This window comes from Podarcis erhardii, assembly GCF_964252035.2.
Source record: "Podarcis erhardii genome assembly, chromosome: 7".
In the NCBI taxonomy this organism is placed as follows: Eukaryota; Metazoa; Chordata; class Lepidosauria; order Squamata; family Lacertidae; genus Podarcis; species Podarcis erhardii.
Window position 1 is genome coordinate 12106512 of NC_138511.1, and position 22384 is coordinate 12128895.

General features: G+C 47.8%; 1 protein-coding gene across 5 annotated transcripts in view; it reads right to left on the bottom strand.

Moving 5' to 3' along the window:
* USP48 (ubiquitin specific peptidase 48) overlaps positions 1-22093 on the bottom strand; it is a 38205-nt gene extending 16112 nt beyond the window's left edge. Inside the window, exons 1-15 of one of the 5 annotated variants that reach the window (XR_014158741.1) lie at positions 21886-22093; positions 20187-20307; positions 18529-18685; positions 17815-17942; positions 17327-17451; positions 16263-16371; positions 15385-15518; positions 14713-14795; positions 13641-13820; positions 12224-12346; positions 10061-10210; positions 7428-7628; positions 4407-4521; positions 3295-3425; positions 1015-1083 (exon numbers count right to left, since the gene is read on the bottom strand). Coding sequence is in view for 4 of the 5 variants with exons in the window: in XM_081870845.1 (XP_081726971.1) it covers positions 1015-1083; positions 3295-3425; positions 4407-4521; positions 7428-7628; positions 10061-10210; positions 12224-12346; positions 13641-13820; positions 14713-14795; positions 15385-15518; positions 16263-16371; positions 17327-17451; positions 17815-17942; positions 18529-18685; positions 20187-20307; positions 21886-22019 (1960 nt within the window). In the remaining variant the exon portion in view is untranslated. Of the gene's footprint in view, positions 1-1014; positions 1084-3294; positions 3426-4406; positions 4522-7427; positions 7629-10060; positions 10211-12223; positions 12347-13640; positions 13821-14712; positions 14796-15384; positions 15519-16262; positions 16372-17326; positions 17452-17803; positions 17943-18528; positions 18686-20186; positions 20308-21885 lie in introns of those variants that run through there. The other 4 variants (XM_081870845.1, XM_081870844.1, XM_081870846.1 and 1 more) reach the window with 4 other exon arrangements.
* Positions 22094-22384: the final 291 nt, after the last annotated feature.

Genomic DNA, 22384 nt, shown 5'->3' on the forward strand with positions numbered 1-22384 from the left:
GCTCTTCCGTTTGTTCCTGCCCAGGAAGTGTTTGTCACTAGACTGCTGGAGCTTGAAGAGAGCAGTCATGTTTTTTGTAATGCTGCAAAGACAGAAATAAAGGCATGTAAATACGTTTCTATCTCTTTCCCCTGCCCGGGGGGGGGGGGAGGAAAGAAGGGGGGGTGTTCTTCTCACGCTGAGAAGGATCGCCTATCAAGACCTCGCCTGGATCTTGCTGGGGAATGCAGCCAGGGAGGTTAACAGGGAATCATGCCGGGTGCCTGGGAGAGTTGCCAGTTTCTTCTGATAAAGGCTTGATTTCCGACACAACTGAGGTAGCAGAGACGAGCCATCGTGGCCTTGAATCTGTCTAATCTGATCTGGGTGTTATCAGTAAAATCCAGGATTCTGCATTCCTGGTGTCAGGGGGATGGGGCAGCCCAGGATGCGAACTGGAAGTCCTCTCACTCCTTTCTGAACACTAAGAATCGGCTCACCCCCCACCCTGCTGAAACACATGGGTATTTTAGGGAGGCCGGTTTTACCCTTATAGGAAAGCCCTGGAGATTTCCTACCCCACTGGAAACTGTTGTATTGGACTAAGTAGGGTGTAGCGGTTCAAGCAGTGGGGCTAGAAATAGGGAAGGGCCTAGGTTCAAATTTGCACTTAGCCGTAGGAAAGCTCATTGTGTTTCCTTGGGACAGTCTCTTTCTTTCAGCCAGACCTGCCTTGCAGGGCAGTGGTGATGAGAACATTGCAAAGAGGTGGGTGGAGAACTACACATGCCACCCAAAGCTTATCTGAGGAAAGGTAGGGAATAAATACAGTACATAGTGGGGCATATATGTTAAGATGAGTTTGCTGAAATTTCAGCAGCTGGCACTTGCTTTGTATTTTTTATTTTAGAAGTGGGGTTTTTTAAATTGCATTTTCATGCTGTCCACTGCTCTGCGCTCCCATCAGAGTAAGGGCAATACAGAAATGGAATCAATCATTCAAACAGACATTTGAAAAGCAGCCCCAGCCCTCACCATGGGGGCAGATGATGTCCTCGTTGAACTTCAGGTCCTCTTCCTCCCGCTTCTCGGCGATGGATTCATCTGGAAAGCAAGGAGAGGATGCCACAGAGTGAGAACAGGGAAAAAACCAGGCCTCTTCTGCAATGACTCCGTTTGTGGAATGCTCTTCCAAGAGAGGTTCGCCTGCCGCCTTCATTACAGATCTTTAGTGTCCAGACGAAAACATCCCTCTTCAAACATGTCTTTGGGCTGTTAAGCAATCTAAGGCCTGGGGGGGGCTTTACTGTTTTTTATTATTCTTATGCATTTTGTGTTTTAATGTTGTAAATCACCCTGTGATTTGGATGAAGGGCAACATCAGGTGAAAGAAATGGATTCAGGTGAACAGGGCTTGCTTCCTGGTGTTTAGAGACCTTTGCCACACAACTCCTGAGACACAGGTGGCCACTCAACTGCTCCTGTCTCTGAACTGTCTCTACTCCAGCTGGTCATTGTAAGAACCGCCATTTTGGTGCCTCCGGTTCATGCATTTCCCCTTTTCCCTCTCTGTCCCTTTCTCCTTTTGTGCTGTGTCTTTTAGAATGTTCTTGTGATGCTGAGGGCCAACTTCTTTGTTAACAGTCTTGTGAAAGAGGTGAAGAGATTTGATATCCACAGTGAGTCACGCATTAGGGGACCGATCATGGAACTGACTTTACAATCCTATTTAGGCCATGCATAAGAACCACAGTTTGTTTTTGTTTCTTTCCATACAATTTTACTGAAACTTTTTCATTGTAAAAAAACCAAACTAATCTGAATAAAAATTAAAAAGAGGAGGGAGGAAAGGAAGGAAGGAAGGAAAAAAGTATATACAAAGTCCTCTCTCAAATTAGATATTTTTTTCTTTTTTTATTAAGGCTTATCTAAATGAAAACAAAAAGAGAAAAATAAAATAAAGCAAAGTCCTCTCTCAAAGGTTGATCTTAACTCTTGTGTCACACAGAAAGGGGGCGAAGTAAAAATAATTGCTGGACAACAGTGCTTAGAGAAGGGGTAGGCAACCTAAGGCCCAGGGGCTGGATGCGGCCCAATCGCCTTCTTAATCCAGCCCATGGACGGTCAGGGAATCAGCATGTTTTTACATGAGTAGAATGTGTCCTTTTCTTTAAAATGCATCTCTGGGTTATTTGTGGGGCCTGCCTGGTGTTTTTACATGAGTAGAATGTGTGCTTTTATTTAAAATGCATCTCTGGGTTGTCTGTGGGGTAGAGAAATTCGTTCTTTTTTTTCCTCTTCAAAATATAGTCCAGCCCAACACATGGTCTGAGGGACGGTGGACCGGCCCACAGCTGAAAAAGGTCGCTGACCCCTGGCTTAGTGTGTTGGGACTATGAGCTGGGAAGAGACCACACTTAAATCCCTAACTTGGCCATGGAACTCATGGGCGGGACCTTGAGCCACTTGCTGCCACTCAGCCTAACTCAGGGCTGCTGGGAGAATGAAATGCGGACAGCGTGGGGAGAACCATGTATGGCACCTTGAAGCTCCTCACAGAGAAGGGTGGGATATAAACGCAATAAAATAAAATACAGTGGGCCTAAATCCAGGGATCTGTGCTCAAAGGCAGAATTAGGCAAAGTCAGAATGACCCCTGGAACCACCCCTGCAGCCTCAGGTCTTGCGAGATTTCTTAACTGTTCTGCAAGATATTGCCGGAACATACGGCAAGGCCTTGTGCGATTGTCCAAGAGCCTTGTAAAGCAAGGCAAAGGGCTTCAAAAGCTGCTTCTGCAAAGGAAAATCCTTTGGGTGGCTCCGCAAGATCTTGCAAGAGGCTCCAGAGCCAAGCAAGCAAGGGTCTCCTCTATCTATCTATTTACCTTATTTTTCACCCCATAGGACGCACTTTTTCCCCTCCAAAAATGAAGGGGAAATCTGGGTGCGTCCTATGGGGTGAATGCAGGCTTTCGCTGAAGCTTGGAGAGTGAGAGGGGTCGGTGCGCGCCGACCCCTCTCGCTCTCCAGGCTTCAGGAAGACATCCGCAGCCTAGGCAGCCCTGCAGGAGGTCCGGCAGGGCTGTCTAGGCTGCGGATAGCAGCCTGCTTCCCGGAGCGTCGGGCGCCCTGAAAGCAGAGCGCCCGGCACTTCGGGAACACATCCGCAGCCTAGGCAGCCCTGTGGGAGTTCTCAGCCATCATCCCATTGGGATGGGAAGGCAGGCAGGACTTTGCCCCAATGCTAGGCATGGAGGCTGCAAAGACATGTGTGTCCGTATAAAGGGGAGTGGGGAGGCAGAGACAGGAGGCTACCTTTGCTTTTGGCATCACCGTTCATCCTGCCGTTGCTCTGATCGGTATCCTCGTCTGGATCATCCAGCTGCTCCAGGGCCAGCTGGCGCCAACTCCGCAGTGACGATTTCCCAACCCAAAACCCGTCATTCCTGAAAGGAGACAAAGAGGCAACACACTGTGCAGAACTTTTTCTTTTATACAAACTTCATTGAAATTTTTAAAAACAATTACCAAGCACAAAGTGTTCAAGCACATATGCAGTCATCTGCTTGACACCGAAACAGACTTGGGAAATCCTTTACAGACTGAGCTCCCATCCACTGGGATAATTTCTCCAGTGGCCATTATGACCGAGACAGAAGGGAGTTTACTGTACTACTACTTAAAAACACGCTATAAATCAAGGCCATACTGAGTCAAACTCATATTTCATTTTTATTCCACTTATCATAACTGGACTTTCTGGTTCTGCGGCTGTGTGTCTGGCATGGCACCAATGGCTGGAATGTCAAACCACCACTGGGAAGGACTGGAGTTCAAATCTTGCACATGAATAAATTATCTATTAGTTGCTTCAGAGGTCTTAAAAGGTAAAGGGACCCCTGACCATCAGGTCCAGTCATGCCCAACTCTGGGGTTGTGGCACTCATCTTGCTTTACTGGCCGAGGGAGCTGGCGTACAGCTTCCAGGTCATGTGGCCAGCATGACTAAGCCGCTTCTGGCGAACCAGAGCAGCGCACAGAAACTCCATTTACCTTCCCGCCGGAGCGGTACCTATTTATCTACTTGCACTTTGACGTGCTTTTGAACTGCTAGGTTGGCAGGAGCAGGGACCGAGCAACGGGAGCTCACCCCGTTGCGGGGATTCAAACCGCCGACCTTCTGATTGACAAGCCCTAGGTTCTGTGGTTTAACCCACAGTGCCACCCGCGTCCCTGCAAAGACATATAATTTCCCCCAGATACGTTTAAATATTAAACAGCCTAGAAATGCTTTTAAATAAAATGAATGCAGCTATTGATTTCAAAGCCACTTGCTCTCTTTACAAAAATGTCTCCAGCAAAGTACGCCCCCTCCCCCCGCCCACTCTCAGCCACACTCTGCACACTTGAAAAGGGGACTTGCTTACCCTTTGACGGTCACCTTCAGCAAGTTGGAGACAGTTTTGTAGTCCTCGTTCAGCTGGTTCTTCAGCCGCAGAACTCGGCACCTCTCCACCACACAGTCCCTGCAGAGTGCTTTGACTGAGGAGGAAGACACGAGCAAAAATACAGTGGTGCCTCACAAGACGAAATTAATTCGTTCCGCAAGTTTTTTCTTCTTGCGAGTTTTTCGTCTTGCGAAGCACGGTTTCCGATAGGAATGCATTGAAAATCAATCAATGCGTTCCTATGGAGACCGTCCGGGGACAGAGGGGAGGCGCCGCGCGCCTTCCCCTCTGTCCCCGGACCTGTTTTAAAGCAAGGGAAGGGGCAGCGGGGAGAATCGCTTCTTTTGAAGCAAGGGGTGGCGGAGAGAAGATCGCTTCTCACCGTTGCCGCCCCTTGGTTCAAAAGGGGTCCGGGGAGATTGCGGGGCTGGCAACGGGGAGAAGCAATCTTCTCCCCGCCGCCCCTTGCTTCAAAAGAGGTCCGGGGACAGCGGGGAAGACGCGCTGCGCTTCCCCGCTATCCCTGGAGCTTGTGGGGCAAGCTCCATTTTGCGAAGCAAGCCCATAGGGAGATGCGTCTTGCGAAGCGGCTAAGAAAACGAAAAACTCCTTCGTCTAGCGAGTTTTTCGTCTTCCGAGGCATTCGTCTTGCGGGGCACCACTGTACCGCCATCATCCTCAGTACAATATCCCTTGCTGTGCATTCTGGACAAGGTGTCCTTCCATAGGGCAGGGCTTAGATCTAAAGCAGCTGAGACAATGATGCAGCTTTCCTCCACCCAAAGACCTGCTTCATCCAGCTTCCTTTCCCCTCTTTAGGCTGCCATCGGGGCATGTTAATCAGACCCTTTAAACTTCCCTGATTGTATCAAGCAGTTAACCTTTCTCCTGCCTGTAGAACAGGAGACATAGGGACATAGGAAGCTGCCCTATACCAAGCCAGACCATTGCTCCATCTAGCTCAGTACTGTCTACACTGACTGGCAGCAGTGGCTCTCTGGGGCTTTTGGCAAAGTGTCTCTCCAAGCCCTACCTAGAGATGGGGATTGAACATGGGCCTTCTTCTTGCCTGGCAGATGCTCCACCACTGAGTTGTGGCCCTTCACAGCTACCAGTGCCCCTTCCACATCCCACAGAGAAGAACTCTGTTTATGACTACCCAAACTAAGGCTTTCAGAGTAGCAGCACCAGCACTTGGGAACATTGTAGGCAAGCACGTCTAGTGTCAATATTTTGACGTTTGCTTCAAAGCTTGTATTGCCAAGTGTGGTTAGAGAGTTAGTCTGATTCTGTGTGGGTCATTTTTTCCTGTTATCTCTGGGGCACCTCCAACTAAGTTTTACTCCAGGCAAACCTACCGAAATGAATGGACCTAACTTAGCTGTAGCCATTAATGTCAGTGGCTCTACGTAAAATAGGACTAACACTGGACTGGACAGAACTCTTTGAGATGCTTTAACACTCTTGCATGCAATTAAAAAAAAACAAGTTGGCAGCTTATAAATGCTATTATAACTAAGTGTCAATTAAAGACACGCACACCAGCCATTTCCTGTCTGGAGGAGAGGGATGGGTAAGCGCTTTATGGAAAGGGGAAACCTCAGTCTCAGAGTGTCAGCTTCACTCTCAGCCTTTGCGAATCAGCTTCTCTTGGGTTTAACAGCTTTCATCTCGAGATTCAGCCCTGAGAACAGCAGCTGGCAGGAACGAACTTGGGAGGGGGAGAAGCATAATTGAGAGGAAGGTGAGTTTACCAGCCAGGGCAGCAAAGAGCTCTCTCAGCTGCAGAAAGGCATGGGACCAGAAGAGAGCGTGGAGTAAGCATTTGGAGGTTAACACATGTGCTGCAAAATAGATTTTGCTGGCACTCTGCCACTTGGAAGGCAGTATCAAGAGGAGGAGGTTTCAAGGGTGTGTGGTTGTTGTTGTTGTTAACCTGTCCATTCACCTCCTCTCTTTCCAAATAGTATGCACTTTTTATCACCTGCAATCACTTGGTTTAATTTGCCCTATTTAAACACTGTTGTTTTGCCCCAGCCACAGGATAGATTCCATAAGGAACAAGTGGCTCCTGTTGCTCACATCTCCTTTCCAGGAAACACTGTGCTCCTTGGCAGATGCCTGCTAAGCTAAGGAAATTGCAACAGCCGGTGGAGTGGTTCGAATGTGGGAATAGCAGGACCTTGGAGGAGAGGGTTCAAATCCCGCCCCTCAGCCATGAAACTTACTGGGTGAGCTCTGGGGCCAGTCACTGCCTCTCAGCCTAACCTACCTCACAGGGTTGTGGTGAGGATTAAATGCCACCTTGAGCTCCCTGGAAAAACTGGTGGGATATAAATTCAATAAACAAACAATCAAAAGTTATGGAACTCTAGTAAGAGCATAAAAGCCCTGCTGGATGAAGCCAATGGCCCGTCCAGTCCAGTCTCTTATTCTCAACCAGGTGCTCGTTATTGGAGACCTGCAAGCAGAACAATTCTCCCCTCCTGCAGCTTCCAGTAACCGGCATTGAGATGGATTTACTGCCTCCAACCATGAAGACAGAGCAGAGCAGAGCCGTCGTGACTGGTCGCTCCTCTAACAAGGCAGGGTGGTCCAACCATCACAAGATGATGCAGGAGGCAAAGGTTGCAAGGAGCTAAGCCATGGGTAGGCAAACTAAGGCCCAAGGCTGGATCCGGCCCAATCACCTTTTAAATCCGGCCCATGGAGGGTCTGGGAATCAGCATGTTTTTACATGAGTAGAATGTGTCCTTTTATTCAAAATGCATCTCTGGGTTTATTTGTGGGGCTTGCCTGGTGTTTTAACATGAGTCGAATGTGTGCTTTTATTTCAAATGCATCTCTAGGTTATTTGTGGGGCGCAGGAATTCGTTCATATTTTTTTTCAAAATATAGTCCAGCCCCCCCCCCCACAAGGTCTGAGGGACTGCTGAAAAAGTTTGCTGACCCCTGAGCGAAGCTCTCTTGGGACACGATCCCTTCTGGGGTTTGACTTACCTGTCAGCCTGGGTCCTCCTCCATATCTCTTGTAGAAGTAGTCGGCGACATATTCAGAGACCCTTTTGACGGTGGGTATTTTGTCCGGGTGCAACTTTCCATGAGAGCACAGGCAGGCCGTGTTATCGATGGGCTTGGGGGGAGTCGACTCATCCAGCCACTGCTGCAGCCATTCAAGAGACACGAAGTCATAGGGGCAGCCTGGAAGGAGGAGGAGGACAGGAGGGCTGGGGTGGGGCATCAGCGCCACAAGCCCTGTTTGCTTGGGCTCACCAAAAGTGTCTGCCTTGACCGGTGAAACTTCATGATCATACATTCCACCCCCTGGCCAGCAAAACTCAAAATCTAAACAATCTAATCTTCAACTTGGCAAGAAACAAACAAACTGGGTTGTATCCAAGTCTGCCCTACTCAGAGTAGACCCACTGAAATAATTTATAGTTGTGATTCCTGGATTGGAGGGGGTTGGACTAGATGACCCTTGGGGTCCCTTTCCGACTGTACAATTCTATGAGTCTATTAATTTATATCCCTCCCTCTCTCCCTAAGTAGTCTAGGGTGGGAAACAGATGTACCACTTGAAACAAAAGCATAGCAAGAACTTTGAAAACAGAATAAAGCAACATTAAAAACTATTACAGATGACATCTAAAATAAGTAACTTTAAAAAAAACCCTTAAAGCAGTTTGAAACAGTTAAGGACATCCTTCCATCCAGTGATCCAAGGGTTGCCTGGAATAGTATTATGCAGCCACGGAACACACCTGGGTAAACAGGAATGTTTTAAAATTCCTCCTGGAAGGGAGTAATGATGGAGGCAGGCACACCTTGCTAGGGAGGGAGCTGCACAACTGGAGAACCACCACTAAAAAGGCCATATTGTGGGTCAGCACCAACCAGGCAGCTCTGGAAATTAGTGGACCCAAGTTAGTCTTGTCAGTTAATTTCTACGGGCCTCCTCTGCTTAACGCTAACACGGACTGTGAAAGTATAACACTTGTAAAATAGGACAACCATCTGAACTTCAGAAAATTAACTATAGCACCCCACCCTCAGAAGGCACTACGGCTATTTGGGGGGTAAAGCAAGAAAGGGGCTTAGGCCACTGAAAATGTAGCCGCATGGTGATGTGTTCTCTCTCTCTCTCTCTCTCTCACACACACACACACACACCCAGAGCAAAACAGAGGCTCCATCAGCCCACCCACATCCCAGCTGCTCATTTTCTCCCCTGCACTGAGCTAAAATGAGGATGAACAACCTCAGCCCATGGATGCATGAAGGAGCAAGCCATGCGTGCGACTGCTCCCTTAATGTAAGGTAACTCCATGCAGGTGGAAAACTAGTGCAATTACAGTGAAGGCTGGGCTAGACACACTCTATCCAATATACTCGGTCCTGGTTTGTGCTTTTTTAAGAGTCATTTGTACAAGGGAAGCGTTAAAGGACACCAACACCACCCCAGCCTTGCCCACAGTGGAACAGTTCGTTCTGCCACATGTCATCATTTATCTCCTTTCATTTATAGCCTATCTTTCTCTCCCAGAAGCTCAAGGTGGCAATAGATAGTTCTCCCCCTTTCCATTTTCTCCCCACAACAACCCCGCAAGGCAGGGCTGGGCTGAGAGGCACCCAATGAGCTTCATGGCTGAAGGGGGCGGGGATTTGAACCCTAGTCTCTCCCAGGCCCTACTCTGACACTCTTAACTACTATACCACACTGGCTCTCAATAAAGTAAAATAAAATTATCTGAAGACGTGTGGCATGTGCATGAAAGCTTATACCCAGAACAAATTTAGTTGGCCTCTAAGGTGCTACTGGATAATTACTTTTTTATTTTATTTATTATGACTGAGTCAGACCAACACCTGAATCTAAAATTATTTAGTTATTTATTTTACATCCTGCCCTTCCTGATAAAGCAGCCCAGAACAGCAAACACCTCAGTTAAACAGAGCAGTGGCCATGTTTCTTAATATTTTAAGTCACTGCAGATCGTAAAACACCCTAGGTTGACAGAAGAACAGGTAGACAAATATCTTGGGGCCCAGCAGCAGTTAGGTTGTACTGTACAGAACATTAGACTATCCGGAAAAACCAAAAAGGAAACTTGGCTGGCACCCAATGTCCACACAACACGTTGTTCCAATATTTCCTCTTGGGACTTAAGACTAAGGCGGCTGGCCAACTGCTTCTAAGTGTTGCCAGCAGTGATTATCTTTACCAAGAGATGCAGAAACGACTTTAATTTTTCAGGCCGGAACTAGACGCCACAGGATTTGATAAAAGTGATAGAAATATTGCTAATTAGGAAGGCTTCATTAGAGATCCAAACAATGGGAGCGGGGGGAATGCAAGGCAAATTTTAAATGCTTTCACGTGTTTAGATGTTTTTAGACATGCCCGAGAGAGAGAGAGAGAGAGCACAGCTGATGTGAATTTGGGAAGATAATTCTTGCAAAGCTTCCACTGATGTCTGCTTGCACTGTGTGGGTGCGGGGCAGGGATGGAAGGCAATTTGATGGAGCCTCGTCACCCCACCCTCCAAACCTCGCCTACAACAGTCTTATCCTTAACATGCAATACTGCAAATATTTATTTTTTTAAAAGACAAATGGAAGATCTTACAGACCAGCTTTGGCAGGCAACTTCTGGTAGAGCTCCTTCACCTCCTCGTGCTTGATCTTGCCCCTGGCCACGCTCTGCTTGCGCATCTCGGCCATCTCTGTGCACCACTCCTCAAACTTGCTGTTGTCCCTCTCTACGAGCTCTTGCAAAAAAGCTGGCCAATTGGGGCGAGGGGGACAAGCAACAGAATTAGGACTGAGAACGGAGGAAGCCCGTTCCTACACCCCTAAAGGCCTTGACTGAGAGTCATTCCCACAGACATCCATTCACCCCAGGGGAAACATCTTGTTTCATCAAATTCATATGTTACTTGATTCCAAAAGAAACCAAAAAAAGCAGTTTAACAAAACAGATTTTAAAAATCAAACTACAGTGGTGCCCCGCAAGACGAACGCCTCGCAAGACGAAAAACCCGCTAGACGAAAGGGTTTTCCGTTTTGGAGGCGCTTCGCAAAACGAATTTCCTATGGGCTTGCTTCGCAAGACGAAAATGTCTTGCGAGTTTTTCTGACTTTTCCCCCCTTTTTCTAAGCCGCTAAGCCACTTATCTGCTTATCCGCTAAGCCGATAAGCTGCTAAAAGTTGCTAAGCCGCTAATAGCGCTAATCCGATTAAGCCGTCAATGGGCTTGCTTCGCAAGACGAAAAAACTGCTAGACGAAGAGAATCGCGGAACGGATTCTTTTCGTCTTGCGAGGTACCACTGTATAAATAAGGATTAACAACAGTAATTGCAGACTTTTGAACAAACGTTCATAGAACTATAGAATAAAAACAGATTAAAACCTGCACCAACTCTCTAAACATCTGGGTAGGCTTTCTCTTAACAGAGATGTTTTTTGCAGGTGCCAAAAATAGTACAGTGAAGGCAGCTCTCCGATATCAATAGGCAGGGAGTTCCAGAGTGCAGGTGCTCCCACAGTGAAATACTGAATTCTTATAAATGCAGAACAGATATTACGTTGCACCTACAGTAGTGCCTGTTCTGCTGACCGAGGGAGTAAAGTGGGTGTATATGGGGTTGGAGACCCCCCTTTGAGAGGAGACCCCCAAAATAAGAATGTCAGAAGAGTCTGGCCGCAGCTGGAGCAAGCCAAAATGGACCCACCTAGTCCACCATCCTGGTGGCACAGTGGCCAACACAAAATTATTATTAATTATTATTACTTATTCATTTTATACACCGCCGTATACCTGGAGGCCTATGCCCTATGCCCTTATGGGACCCATGTGCAACAGTACACTCTCCACTTATGAGCCACAGCAAATGGCATTCAGAGGCAATTTGCCCCCAATAATAACGCCCCCCCTGAGCCAATGTTTTCTTGAGACTAATTTACAGGTTTCCACCAAAGGAGGATTAAGCTCATGTAAGGTTTCTGATGAAACCACCAAGCTGACTTGCCACCTCCTCAACCAATATAAAACATCTCTTGGGGGGGAACAATGTGTAGAGGACATTTGCCATTACTTACGACAACATCCACTATATACAGACCCAAGAAATTGATTCATAACAGTCCTTTTCACACAAAGGAAACAAATCTAACCAGGGTGGTCAGTGTGAAATGGCTGCTGAGTGATACTGATGACTCTGTTACTTATAAGGTGGCTCTCTATGCCCTAACAGCTAGGAAGAAAGAACTGGATGGGCAAGTGATCAACTGAAATGGGGACTCCAATAAATTTATACAGTGAACGCTCGGGTTGCGAACATGATCTGTGCGGGAGGCACATTTGCAACCCGCAGTGTTCGCAACCTGCAGCACTGCGTCTGCGCACACGCGGGTTGCGATTCGGCGCTTCTGCGCATGCACCGAAACCCGGAAGTAACCCGTTCCGGTACTTCTGGATTCGGCGCACTGCGCAACCCAAAAACACGCAACCTGAAACATCTGTAACCCGAGGTATGACTGTATAAAACACACCCGGCATTCCCCCTTTGACTCAGCAAGCTACCTATTTGGGGGAAGAAAGAAAAACATCACCACCTGTGCCCAACATTTGCTGAGTGGACACAAGGTGGCTTGCTTAGCTTAACATGTGCCCCACAACGGGTTTGCCTGCACACACACACACACGCGCCAGGCAATTGCCACACCCTGGGTGCACAGAGGGGGAAAGAATGAACAACACACAAGCACACAAAACTCCAACTCCAGCCTTACCTGGAATTTCAACACTCAGCGATTTCTCCCGGGTCTGCAGCCTGTACACCAGCATGTAGGCGTTCCGAGAGCGGTAAACCCCCTTCCCGCATTTGAGCTTCCGAGTCTGAGATTTAGAAGGCTCTAGTGGGGAGAGAGAAGCCAAGCACAAGAGAAGCCCTGAGACATCTGCTCTCTCTCTCCTGTCACGGAAGCAGAACCTGGAACGCTCTTCCCCCTAGCTCTTCCCTCTCAACTCGCTGATCTGTGATGGGGCCTTTTCAGTGGTGGCTCCTGGGTTGCTGAGCGTTCCATCCTAGCAAGGCATTGCCCTGCATCTCATCCCATCCAGACCCTCCCACCCCATTTGTGCAGCTTTGCCAGAGTGCCAAATTTATTTGGGTTTGTCCCCATGTGCCCCCCATTAACATGTTTATTTCTACATTCTATTTAATGGATGCCCCATTCACATCACCTGCCAAGCACATGAGGAAGGAAGACAGCAAGGAGCCAAGACTGAAGGTGGTTACTTCCAAAGGGCCTCATGAGAGCCAGCAATTTGGAGCTATCAGATACACACCCCTTAGCACACACAAGCCTCACCAAACGTGGGTTGCGTAAACACGTTAATGGAGCCGTTTCTTCTGGGGATAATTATGCCAAGGCACCAGGCATACTTTTGGTCCTTTGGATGTTGCTGAAACTACAACTCCCATCAGCCCGGGTCAGCACAGCTAGGAATGATGGGAGTTGTAGTTCAGCAATATCCGAAGGGCCGAAGGATCCCCACAGTGTGTCATTCCAGGAGTGCTCACAGGACAGAGACAGGCAGTCTTCTCTATCCTGTGGCCCTCTAGATGGTGCTGAGCGATGATTCTCTCAATTCCCTGGCCTTGGGGAGTCATTAAATTCGTCATCTAATACAAAATGCCTCTAGGCACCTTACACACACACCATTAAAAATGACCATCGGGTCTAATTCAATAACATCCAAAGAAGATATAACACAGAAACATAATCACGTTCTCTCAAATACCTCAGAGAGCAGTTATGCTGAAACCACATTAATAATGACAAAAGGCAGGCTTTACTAGGGAGAGCATTCCAAAGACCAAAAAGAGGGGCCCATAACCAAAAAGGCCCTGTCGCTTGCTGACACCCTGCAAACCATTCCCGGGGAAGTGCCTAAGGCAATGAACGCAGGACCCAGGCAAATGCAAGCCAGGACACAAACATCAAGGCCCTGCGCTTTATGGACTGAATCTGGAATTTGGTGAACTGAGCCTGAAAGCATAGAGGCAGTCAGGGCAACTGCACCAGATTTGGACACTTGGAGGGACAGAAGGTGTCTCCCCCAACATGGCTGCTCCAAATGGTTTGACTCCTAACTGCTTATAGGAGCCAGGGCCTCCTCTGCGTGTTTTTGGTGAGGTCTTACCTAGGTCTTCTTCTGCCCCCAGCTGTAGCTTCTTGCCCTCCATCTTCTCTATCTCCTCGTCATTGAACCGGTACCACTCTCCCGTCTGAGGGTCCTTCACGTGGGCAATGTAGTGGCCGGAGTAGGCGCTCACGCCACGGTGGATGAGGACTGCACTCAGCTCATAGACAAAGATGCTGGCTGGAAGGAGGGTCACAGAATCAGAGAACTGTAGCGTTGGAAGGGACCCGAGGGTCATCTAGTCCAATCCCTGCAATGCATAGGGATGGCAGAGAGAATAGCCCCTGCAGCGTTTATGGCGTCACCCGCGTCGTCATTGTAATCTTCAGGGAGGCAGAGATTGGCCAGCCCCTTGGGCCATAGTTGGTGTACATTGGGATTGGCAGGTTAATAATAATAATTTATTATTTATACCCCGCCCATCTGGCTGAGTTTCCCCAGCCACTCTGGGCAGCTCCCAATCAAGTGTTAAAAACAATACAGGGTTAAATATTAAAAACTTCCCTGAACAGGGCTGCCTTCAGATGTCTTTTGAAGATAGACATCTTATTTCCTTCACATCTGAAGGGAGGGTGTTCCACAGGGTGGGCGCCACTACCGAGAAGGCCCTCTTGTCTGTTCCCTGTAACCTCACTTCTTGCAATGAAGGAACCGCCAGAAGGCCCTCGGTGCTGGAGCTCAGTGTCTGGGCTGAACGATGGGGGTGGAGATGCTCCTGGTATACTGGACTGAGGTCATTTAGAGCTTTAAAGGTCAGCACCAACACTTTGAATTGTGCTCGGATAGAAAGCAGGGAGCTCAACAGCAGGGTGGTGCCAGAGTGACCTACTTTTGCCTCTGCCCTCCTCCTTTTTGAGTTCTAGATGGGGAGACACTGAGTTTGAGGATGCTGACAGCAAGTGCCACAAACCTGGACTGGTGGTAAATAAGAAGGCAGGCAAGGCAGGGTCTGGCGAAGGGCAGTGAGACCGCTGGGGCAGTGCCCTGTTTGGCCTAATAGACCAGCACCAACTGCCATCCCTTCATGCCCAAACACAAGCTGCTACTTGGCTACGTAAGATCATAACCTCACCTTTGTCTTCCATGTAGGGCTCCATGTCCAGCAATTCTGAGAACTCAATGTAGGCGTTCAGCTTCTTCTTGTGGCCTGTTTGCCTAAGGAAGTAAAGAAAGAAATAGCAAACGGTAAGGCCGAGTTTGGCAACTCACAACGCACCTGCGGCACCCCACTTGTCACCTTTTTCCAGGATGACGAGGAACCGTTAGTGAGCTTCGGGTTAAGTCAATCAACCAGCTACAAATCCACTGAACAGTTATCTTGTCCCGTTCAGTTTGATCTGCGGCACTGTTACAGGCGCCGCATAATATCCATTCTGCCTTGGTAAGAAATTGATCTTTTCATGTGGCAGCACCTATACTGACAGCAGGCAGGAGCCTTTTCTGTCCTCTTTTTAGCAACTGCTGAAACCATTTTTGTTTAGGCAAGCCTTCCCAGATGTTCACAAAGCTGATGCAAGTTTTAATCCCTTGCTATTTCCCTTGTTATTTTTCTTACTGATATTTTTCTTATTGATAATTTCGTTTGTTTTATCTCCTTTTGTAAACTGCTCTGAAGTGCTTGTTTTATTTTGTGAAATAAAATGGGGGTGTAAGCGTAGGCCTGCCTCCTTCCAGTACGGAGGGATCTGACCACAGCAGCTCTGAAGGCTCCCACCCTGGGGTGCTGGAACAAGGAGATGCTTGCCTGTCAAACACGAAGCGCATGAGCTGCAGGTTGAGGGTGCATGGGAGGCTGAGGAGACGGATCCTGCGGGTGGCATTCTGCTTGCTCTGGCAGGTCTCACAGAAGTAGCGGTTGTCCCCTTCCAACTTTTCTTCCTAGCCAAGCAAGAGACAAATGGAACAAAAGTCACCTGGATGCCCCTGAGGCAGGCTAGAATTTCACCTAGGTGGAAACAGACATCAAATCCACTCTTCAGCTCCTGAATCCATGCATGGAAAGAGCGTCAAGGATGCCTATGGGTCTTCCTTCAGTAGTATTCTGGGAACAGCTTCTATGGCAGGAGACCAGAATTTGGGGGCTGTCACCTGATACGCAGAAGCTGAAACCAAACTGTCTACATCTGGAGACAGTAAACAAAACAGGACCCTTCTTATCTCCTTTTTCAGAAAATATCCTTATCAATTTATTCTCTTTGCATATGACTTTGAGGCTTTTAAAAAATAATCAAGCAGTGCAGAAATTTCATGAAAAAAACTTTTTATATGTTAAAAAACCCTCAAAAGAAAAAATAAACATCCATTTATTAATAATCACATTTGAACCTATTAAAATAGTATTTATAATGTTGCTAATTTGACAGAGACCACACTTAAGATTATCCTTCTGAGGCAGCCTGTTGGAATTAATTTTTATAAAAGCTCCATAGGCACAAAAATCCCCAAAGGACCAACAAACTAAACGGCATATGCAGAAATTAGGGCCAACTAGGATCAATCCCCTCTATTCAGATCCCACCCTTGAGATAAAGCAAAGAGCAGCCGAAAGGAAATTGGCCTCAAACCATAATAGGCTGGAGGATGAAAGTGACAAGGAGAAAACTCCCAAGGAAGAGTTGATACCTTCAGAAACTCTGTGATGCAGTCCGACAGTTGCTTGTGGCCCTGGATGTTCAACTCAAGCTCATAAAATTTTGATATAAGTTTAGACTCTCTGCCACACTGGTTGCAGCTGGGGAAGAGGGAAAAAACACAACTGGAGACTACCTCAAGAAGAATTACTTCTTCAGAAATCACGGATATCATTATTTATTAAATCTATTAGTCACTTTTTTCTCACGGTAGCTCAAAGAAACTTACAGTATTTTAAGCAAACACCAAACATTCATTCATTCATTCATTCATATATATAGAGAGAGAGAGTATCGTTTTACAAAAACTACTATAAAAACATCCTATCCACGCAAAAAGGCCATATATATCGTTAAAACCCAAAGGCCTGATGAAAAAGGAATGTTTTTGCATGGAGCCTAAAACGGTGGTGCCAGGCAAGCTTCCCTGGGGAAAGCATTCCACAAATGGGGAGCCACCATGGAAAAGCGCCTGATTTTATGTTGCCACCCTCTGGACCTCCCATGGAGGGGGCACATGGAGAAGGGCCTAGGAAGATGATAGTAGGGTCTTGGTTGGTTGGGGAGATGGTCCTTGAGGTACTGGGGTCCTAAGAATAATAAATAATAATAATAATAATAATAATAATAGTTTATACCCCGCCCATCTGGCTGGGTTTCCCCAGCCACTATGGGCGGCTTCCAACAAAACACTAAAATACAATCACCTATTAAACATTAAAAGCTTCCCTAAACAGGGCTGCCTTCAGATGTCTTCTAAAAGTTTGGTAGTTATTTTTCTCTTTGACATCTGGTGGGAGGGCGTTCCACAGGGCGGGTGCCACTACCGAGAAGGCCCTCTGCCTGGTTCCCTGTAACTTGGCTTCTCGCAGTGAGGGAACCGCCAGAAGGCCCACGGCGCTGGACCTCAGTGTCCAGGCAGAACGATGGAGGTGGAGACGCTCTTCCACGTATACTGGACCGAGGCCGTTTAGGATTTATAGATCAAAATCAGCACTTTGAATTGGGAATACACAAAGCTAAAGCACCAAAAGACTAAGAAGAGGAGAAACTTACACTGTGACGTAGGCATACTCTCCGCAAAACTGCTTCTGGACAATGTCTCGCACATCTGGGTTTTTCTGTGAGGTTAGGGTATCCTCCAACAGGGACATGAACAGCTTGGAAAACTCCTGAGCATCCTAGGAGAACAGTACAGTTGCAAAGGCAACATTGATAACACAGGTAAATCAACAAACTAACAAAATAAACAAAGAGGGTGCTTAGCTCTTTTGTTATATGTTATAGCTCTTTTAAATAGGAGGCGAAGCAACCACCACCACGCCTCATTGCATCGATTCGGGGATGGCACTGCACCTCAGCAATGTACAAGGAAATTAAGAATGGAATAGGGCCATCCTCTTCGGTGGCAAAACATCCCTGGTTCACCTCAGCTCAGGGAACTGCGGCTTAGCATTACAGAGGGCAAGTGGATTGATGTGCAGCTGCTTCCGCAGAAAGAGCAAGGCAAAACACGCGCTCACACGCACGCACCCGAACGTTACCTGTTGCTGACCTGTGTCCAAACCCAGCGCTTTAACAAACCCTGATGGATCGATATAGCGCCTCTTGCTGTTCTGCAGCAAAGCAAACAAGTACTGGAGGTGCTCACAAATCGTCTGAGGCTCATAATCTATCAAAAGGCAAGAGGATTCCTTCAGAGATATGACGCATATACTCATATTGGCAATGGTCACCCCCCTCTGCACACACTCTGTTATAAAAGACCTCCCCCTTCCCCTGCCCCACTTTGTTACACATTGGGACAGATATACACAGCATCTGCTGGCAACTGAAAAACTAACAAGATGTGCCATTCTGAATAACAATTTAAAAAACCAAACCCTTTCAGAAAGGGAAGGTTTCCTCTTCATTTAGATTTCCTTTCTGTCAAGGTTTGTTTGCGACTCTGCTGCTGCTTAGATACTCTGCTGCCCATGAGAATCCACTGTGGTCTCTAGAGACTGATTCACTGCCTCAGGATATACAGCATGAGCTTCAGCAAAACTCTCCTCTCTCAAACTCTATCCCTTATCTGTAAAATGGAAACAAGTGCCCAAGCAGCGCTGCTAGATTGAGAGGACCACAAAAGCCAATAGTAAGTAGATAAAACATCAGGACACAGTAGCAACCTCCAAGCAGACGGAGCCTTGTCAGAGCAAATCAAAAGCCACCTGCCCATGTGCTAGTGAGCGGTGGGAAAAGTCTGACCAACTTACCCTTGTTTGATGCGGTGCCCTCTGCTGTCACGTACTCAGGGCGGGCAATTGGGCACAAGTAGAGTGCCTGGCGGAGCTCCAAATTCAAGAACCACATCTGCAGGAAAGTGTTGACGTAGCAGGTGGCACCCAGGTTTGTGAGGCCCACAAAGGCATTCTGTGAGGGGAAGGGGAAACACACAACAGAGGTACAGTGGTACCTCAGGTTACATACGCTTCAGGTTACATACGTTTCAGGTTACATACGCTTCAGGTTACATATGCTTCAGGTTAGACTCCGCTAACCCAGTAATAGTGTTTCAGGTTAGGAACTTTGCTTCAGGATGAGAACAGATATCGTGCTCCAGCGGCGCGGCAGCAGCACGAGGCCCCATTAGCTAAAGTGGTGCTTCAGGTTAAGAACAGTTTCAGGTTAAGTACGGACCTCCGGAAGGAATTAAGTACTTAACCTGAGGTACCACTGTATCACCAAGCAGGTCACAAGGGCAGCCCTTTGCCAACCTGGTGCTCTCCAGATGTTTTGGACGCCAACTCCCATCAGTCCCAGCATCACACAGCCAACACTGGCTGGAGTCAATGGGAGTTGTGGTCCAAAACATCTGGGCGGCGCCCAGCAGGCAAACCACCAAGAGGTTACCTCCACAACGTTAACCAAGAGCCTCCAGAAGATGATAGCAGGAAGGTCCTTTCAAGACAATATATCCTGCCTTTAGTGCACTTGACCTGTGTAATAGTTTTTTGTTTTGGGGGTTGAATTTGTAGGACTTCACAGCAGGGATGGGGAACATCTGTGGTCCCCCAACAGCCGCAGTAAGCATAGCCAGTCATCAGAGATGACTGGAGTTGGGAGTCCAACTACAGTATGGGTAGGCAAACTAAGGCCCGGGGGCCAGATGTGGCCCAATTGCCTTCTAAATCCAGCCCGTGGAGGGTCCGGGAATCAGTGTGTTTTTACCAGAGTAGAATGTGTCCTTTTATTTAAAATGCATCTCTGGGTTATTTGTGGGGCATAGGAATTCATTCATTTTATTTATTTTTCCAAAATATAGTCCGGCCCTCCACAAGGTTTGAGGGACCGTGGAGCAGCCCCCTGCTGAAAAAGTTTGCTGACCCCTGAATTACAGGCTCCCCAACCTTGGTTTACAGGGAGGTTCATTGTTCCTCTTTATTTAACAATTACATTTTTAACATGTTTCTCCCCTGACTTTCCATAAAATGACCGCTATGTCTAACATTTAAACAAACATAGCAGAATAAAAGAAAAGTCAATAAAATCCAAACAATGTAGCTATTAAAAAATACTGAGGAAGAAATACCAAAATATATTTTTACAAGCTTCCCGGTACATGGGAGGGCTCATCCAAGGGTATTTTTCTCTGCAAGAGATGAAACAGTCAGACAAAGCTCTGCTTACAGTACTCAGTCCCTCTTATTGACAGCTACTTCACGGAACTGGCAAAGGAACTTTACAGCTACCACTAAGAAACCTCTATCAGTTCTGACACAACAGCCAGGACCACAAAGAAAATTTCAAGCCTTCCAATTCTATAAACCAGAATCAAGTTGAGGATGCATCTTGGGGGAAATAATCATCCTTCACACAGGCTTCAGGGCCAGCACATGAACCCTGGGGTGCCAGAAGACCATAGTAGCGTTACCTTTTTTCTCCTCTCGAAATTTGGATCGTCAATATTGTGAAAGGTGTTTTCATCTATCTCCCCCAGCCAGATATGCTCACCAATTCCTACCAGGCAGTTTGGGTTTCCTCGGCAGTTTCGCCTGCAAAAGCAAAAAGCAGCAGGATCTGAACCCAATATTCTGACCTCATCACATTGCTATCAACCAAGACCACTTATGTCCTGATGACACCTGTGTGACTTCCAGCACACCTCTCCAGCAATTAGTCGCAAGCGCAGCTTACAAGCCCCACCAACCACAGAGGAGTCCTGAGGTAACTGCAGATAGAGTGCCAGTGTTGATGATGCTCCCTGACATGTTTCCTCCTTCCCCCTACAAATTTCAACAAAAAGAACAACTTCTGCACATTCCCCGCATTGTCTAGCTGTCAGTTTCTGTGCTGCTTTTGCTGAAAAGTGCACAGAATCGTAAATCAGAATTGCACAGAATTGTAAATCAGAAGTGCACAGAATTGTAAATCAGAATTGCTAAAAGGGGTTATTATTTCTAGCATTTCTATCATGTCTTTTCTCCAGAGAACTCAAAGTGGTGTAAATGGTTCTCTCTATCCTCTTTGGTCCCCACAACAACCCTGTGAGGTAAGTTAAGCTGAAAGGAACAGACTGGCACCCAAGGCCACCTGGTGAGCTTCATGAATGAGTGGGGATTTGAACCCTGGTCCCTCAGGTCTTCGTTTGACATAGTACTATACCACACAGGTTTAAATGACACGGAGGTTGCAAGCATATCAGTTTCAGATGAAACCACTCCTGTATCAGGCAAAAGAGAGGTTTACGGGCACAACAAGCCCCTTCCATAACAACCTTCCATAAACATCTGACCTGTGCTTTTTATTTAAATTAGCATGGAAGTTAAAGACAAACCATGTGTAACTGTACCTCCTTCCATTCCCATCTAGTCACCCTGATGCTTAATAGATCATCTGCTTTTAATTATATGGTGCACATGAACTTACACAAAAGACATAAGCCCCACCCTTGAGTTCACAATTGAAAACAGGGGAAAGGAGGGATTAGAGGAGAGAAAAGAGTTCAGAATAGGTACAGTGTTGGGGTTCCTCACACACCAACAATCTCAGTGAAGGTCCCTGACAATGAAGAAGCAGAAAATGAGAACTATACAGCTCAGTATTGCCTACTCTGACTGGCTGCAACGGCTCCCCAGGGTTTCAGTCTTTTCCCATGTTCTACTGGGGTGGCAACTGAACCCAGAACTTTCTACGTGCAAAGCAGGTGTTTCACCACTGAGCTGCACGGCCCTTCCTAAGAACTTCTAGAATACCCATAGAGTCGCTTTGAGTAGCCATGGCAAAAAAAGCAACTAATATATTTAATAAAAACAAATAAAACGGTGGGTGGGGTAGAACAGGTGGGGCTTGTGTGCCATAGGGAGCTGCCTTCTCTCGAGTCGCCACGTTGGTCCACCTACCTCAATACTGCCTACACTGACTGGCAGCAGTGGCTCTCCAGGGTTTCCGTTAGGGAGCCTCTTTTTAGCCCTATTTAGCGGGTATTGAACCTGGGGGCTCCTGCATGCTGTGCAGCTGCCCTGCCATTGACTTGCAGTACAAAAGGCTGATTTCCAGGGCGACGCCGACGCCGCCCTGTGGTTCCCCCGGGGCCCCAGCCCAAGCCCCGCCTGCCGGCCCCTGAGGCTTACCTGCAGGCTCCGCGCTGACAGGGCTCCAGGCCGACGCGGTAGGCCGCCTCGATGTGCTCCTGGGTCACGGCCTCGGGGGGCACCGTCTCCGTCCAGCGCCAGGCCGCCTTCTCCAGTTGCAGCCGAGGAGCCATCCCAGGCGCGGCTCCACGACCCCTGAGAGGGGGGCGGAAAAAGGAGAGGCAAGAGGGAGGGAGGGAGGGAAAGAGGGAGGGCGACCAGGAAGCGGAAGCGGACTGGACGCCCTAGGAAGTGGAACCGGCCTCTCCCTGAGCGACGCGAAAGGCCCAAAGCAGGGCGGGGTGCCGGGGAAGCTGTTAGCCGCGCCTCGGCGCTTGGCTGTGACGTCAGACGCAGACGCGACGGCATCGCCGCGCCGCAACAAAGGGGTGGAGTGGGGGGGGAGGAAAGCGGCGCAGCTTCGCGGGGATTGGCTACTTCCAATCCGGTCGGGGGCGGGGTTACTTTCTTTGATTGATCTCCCTCTTGCTCCTCCCCG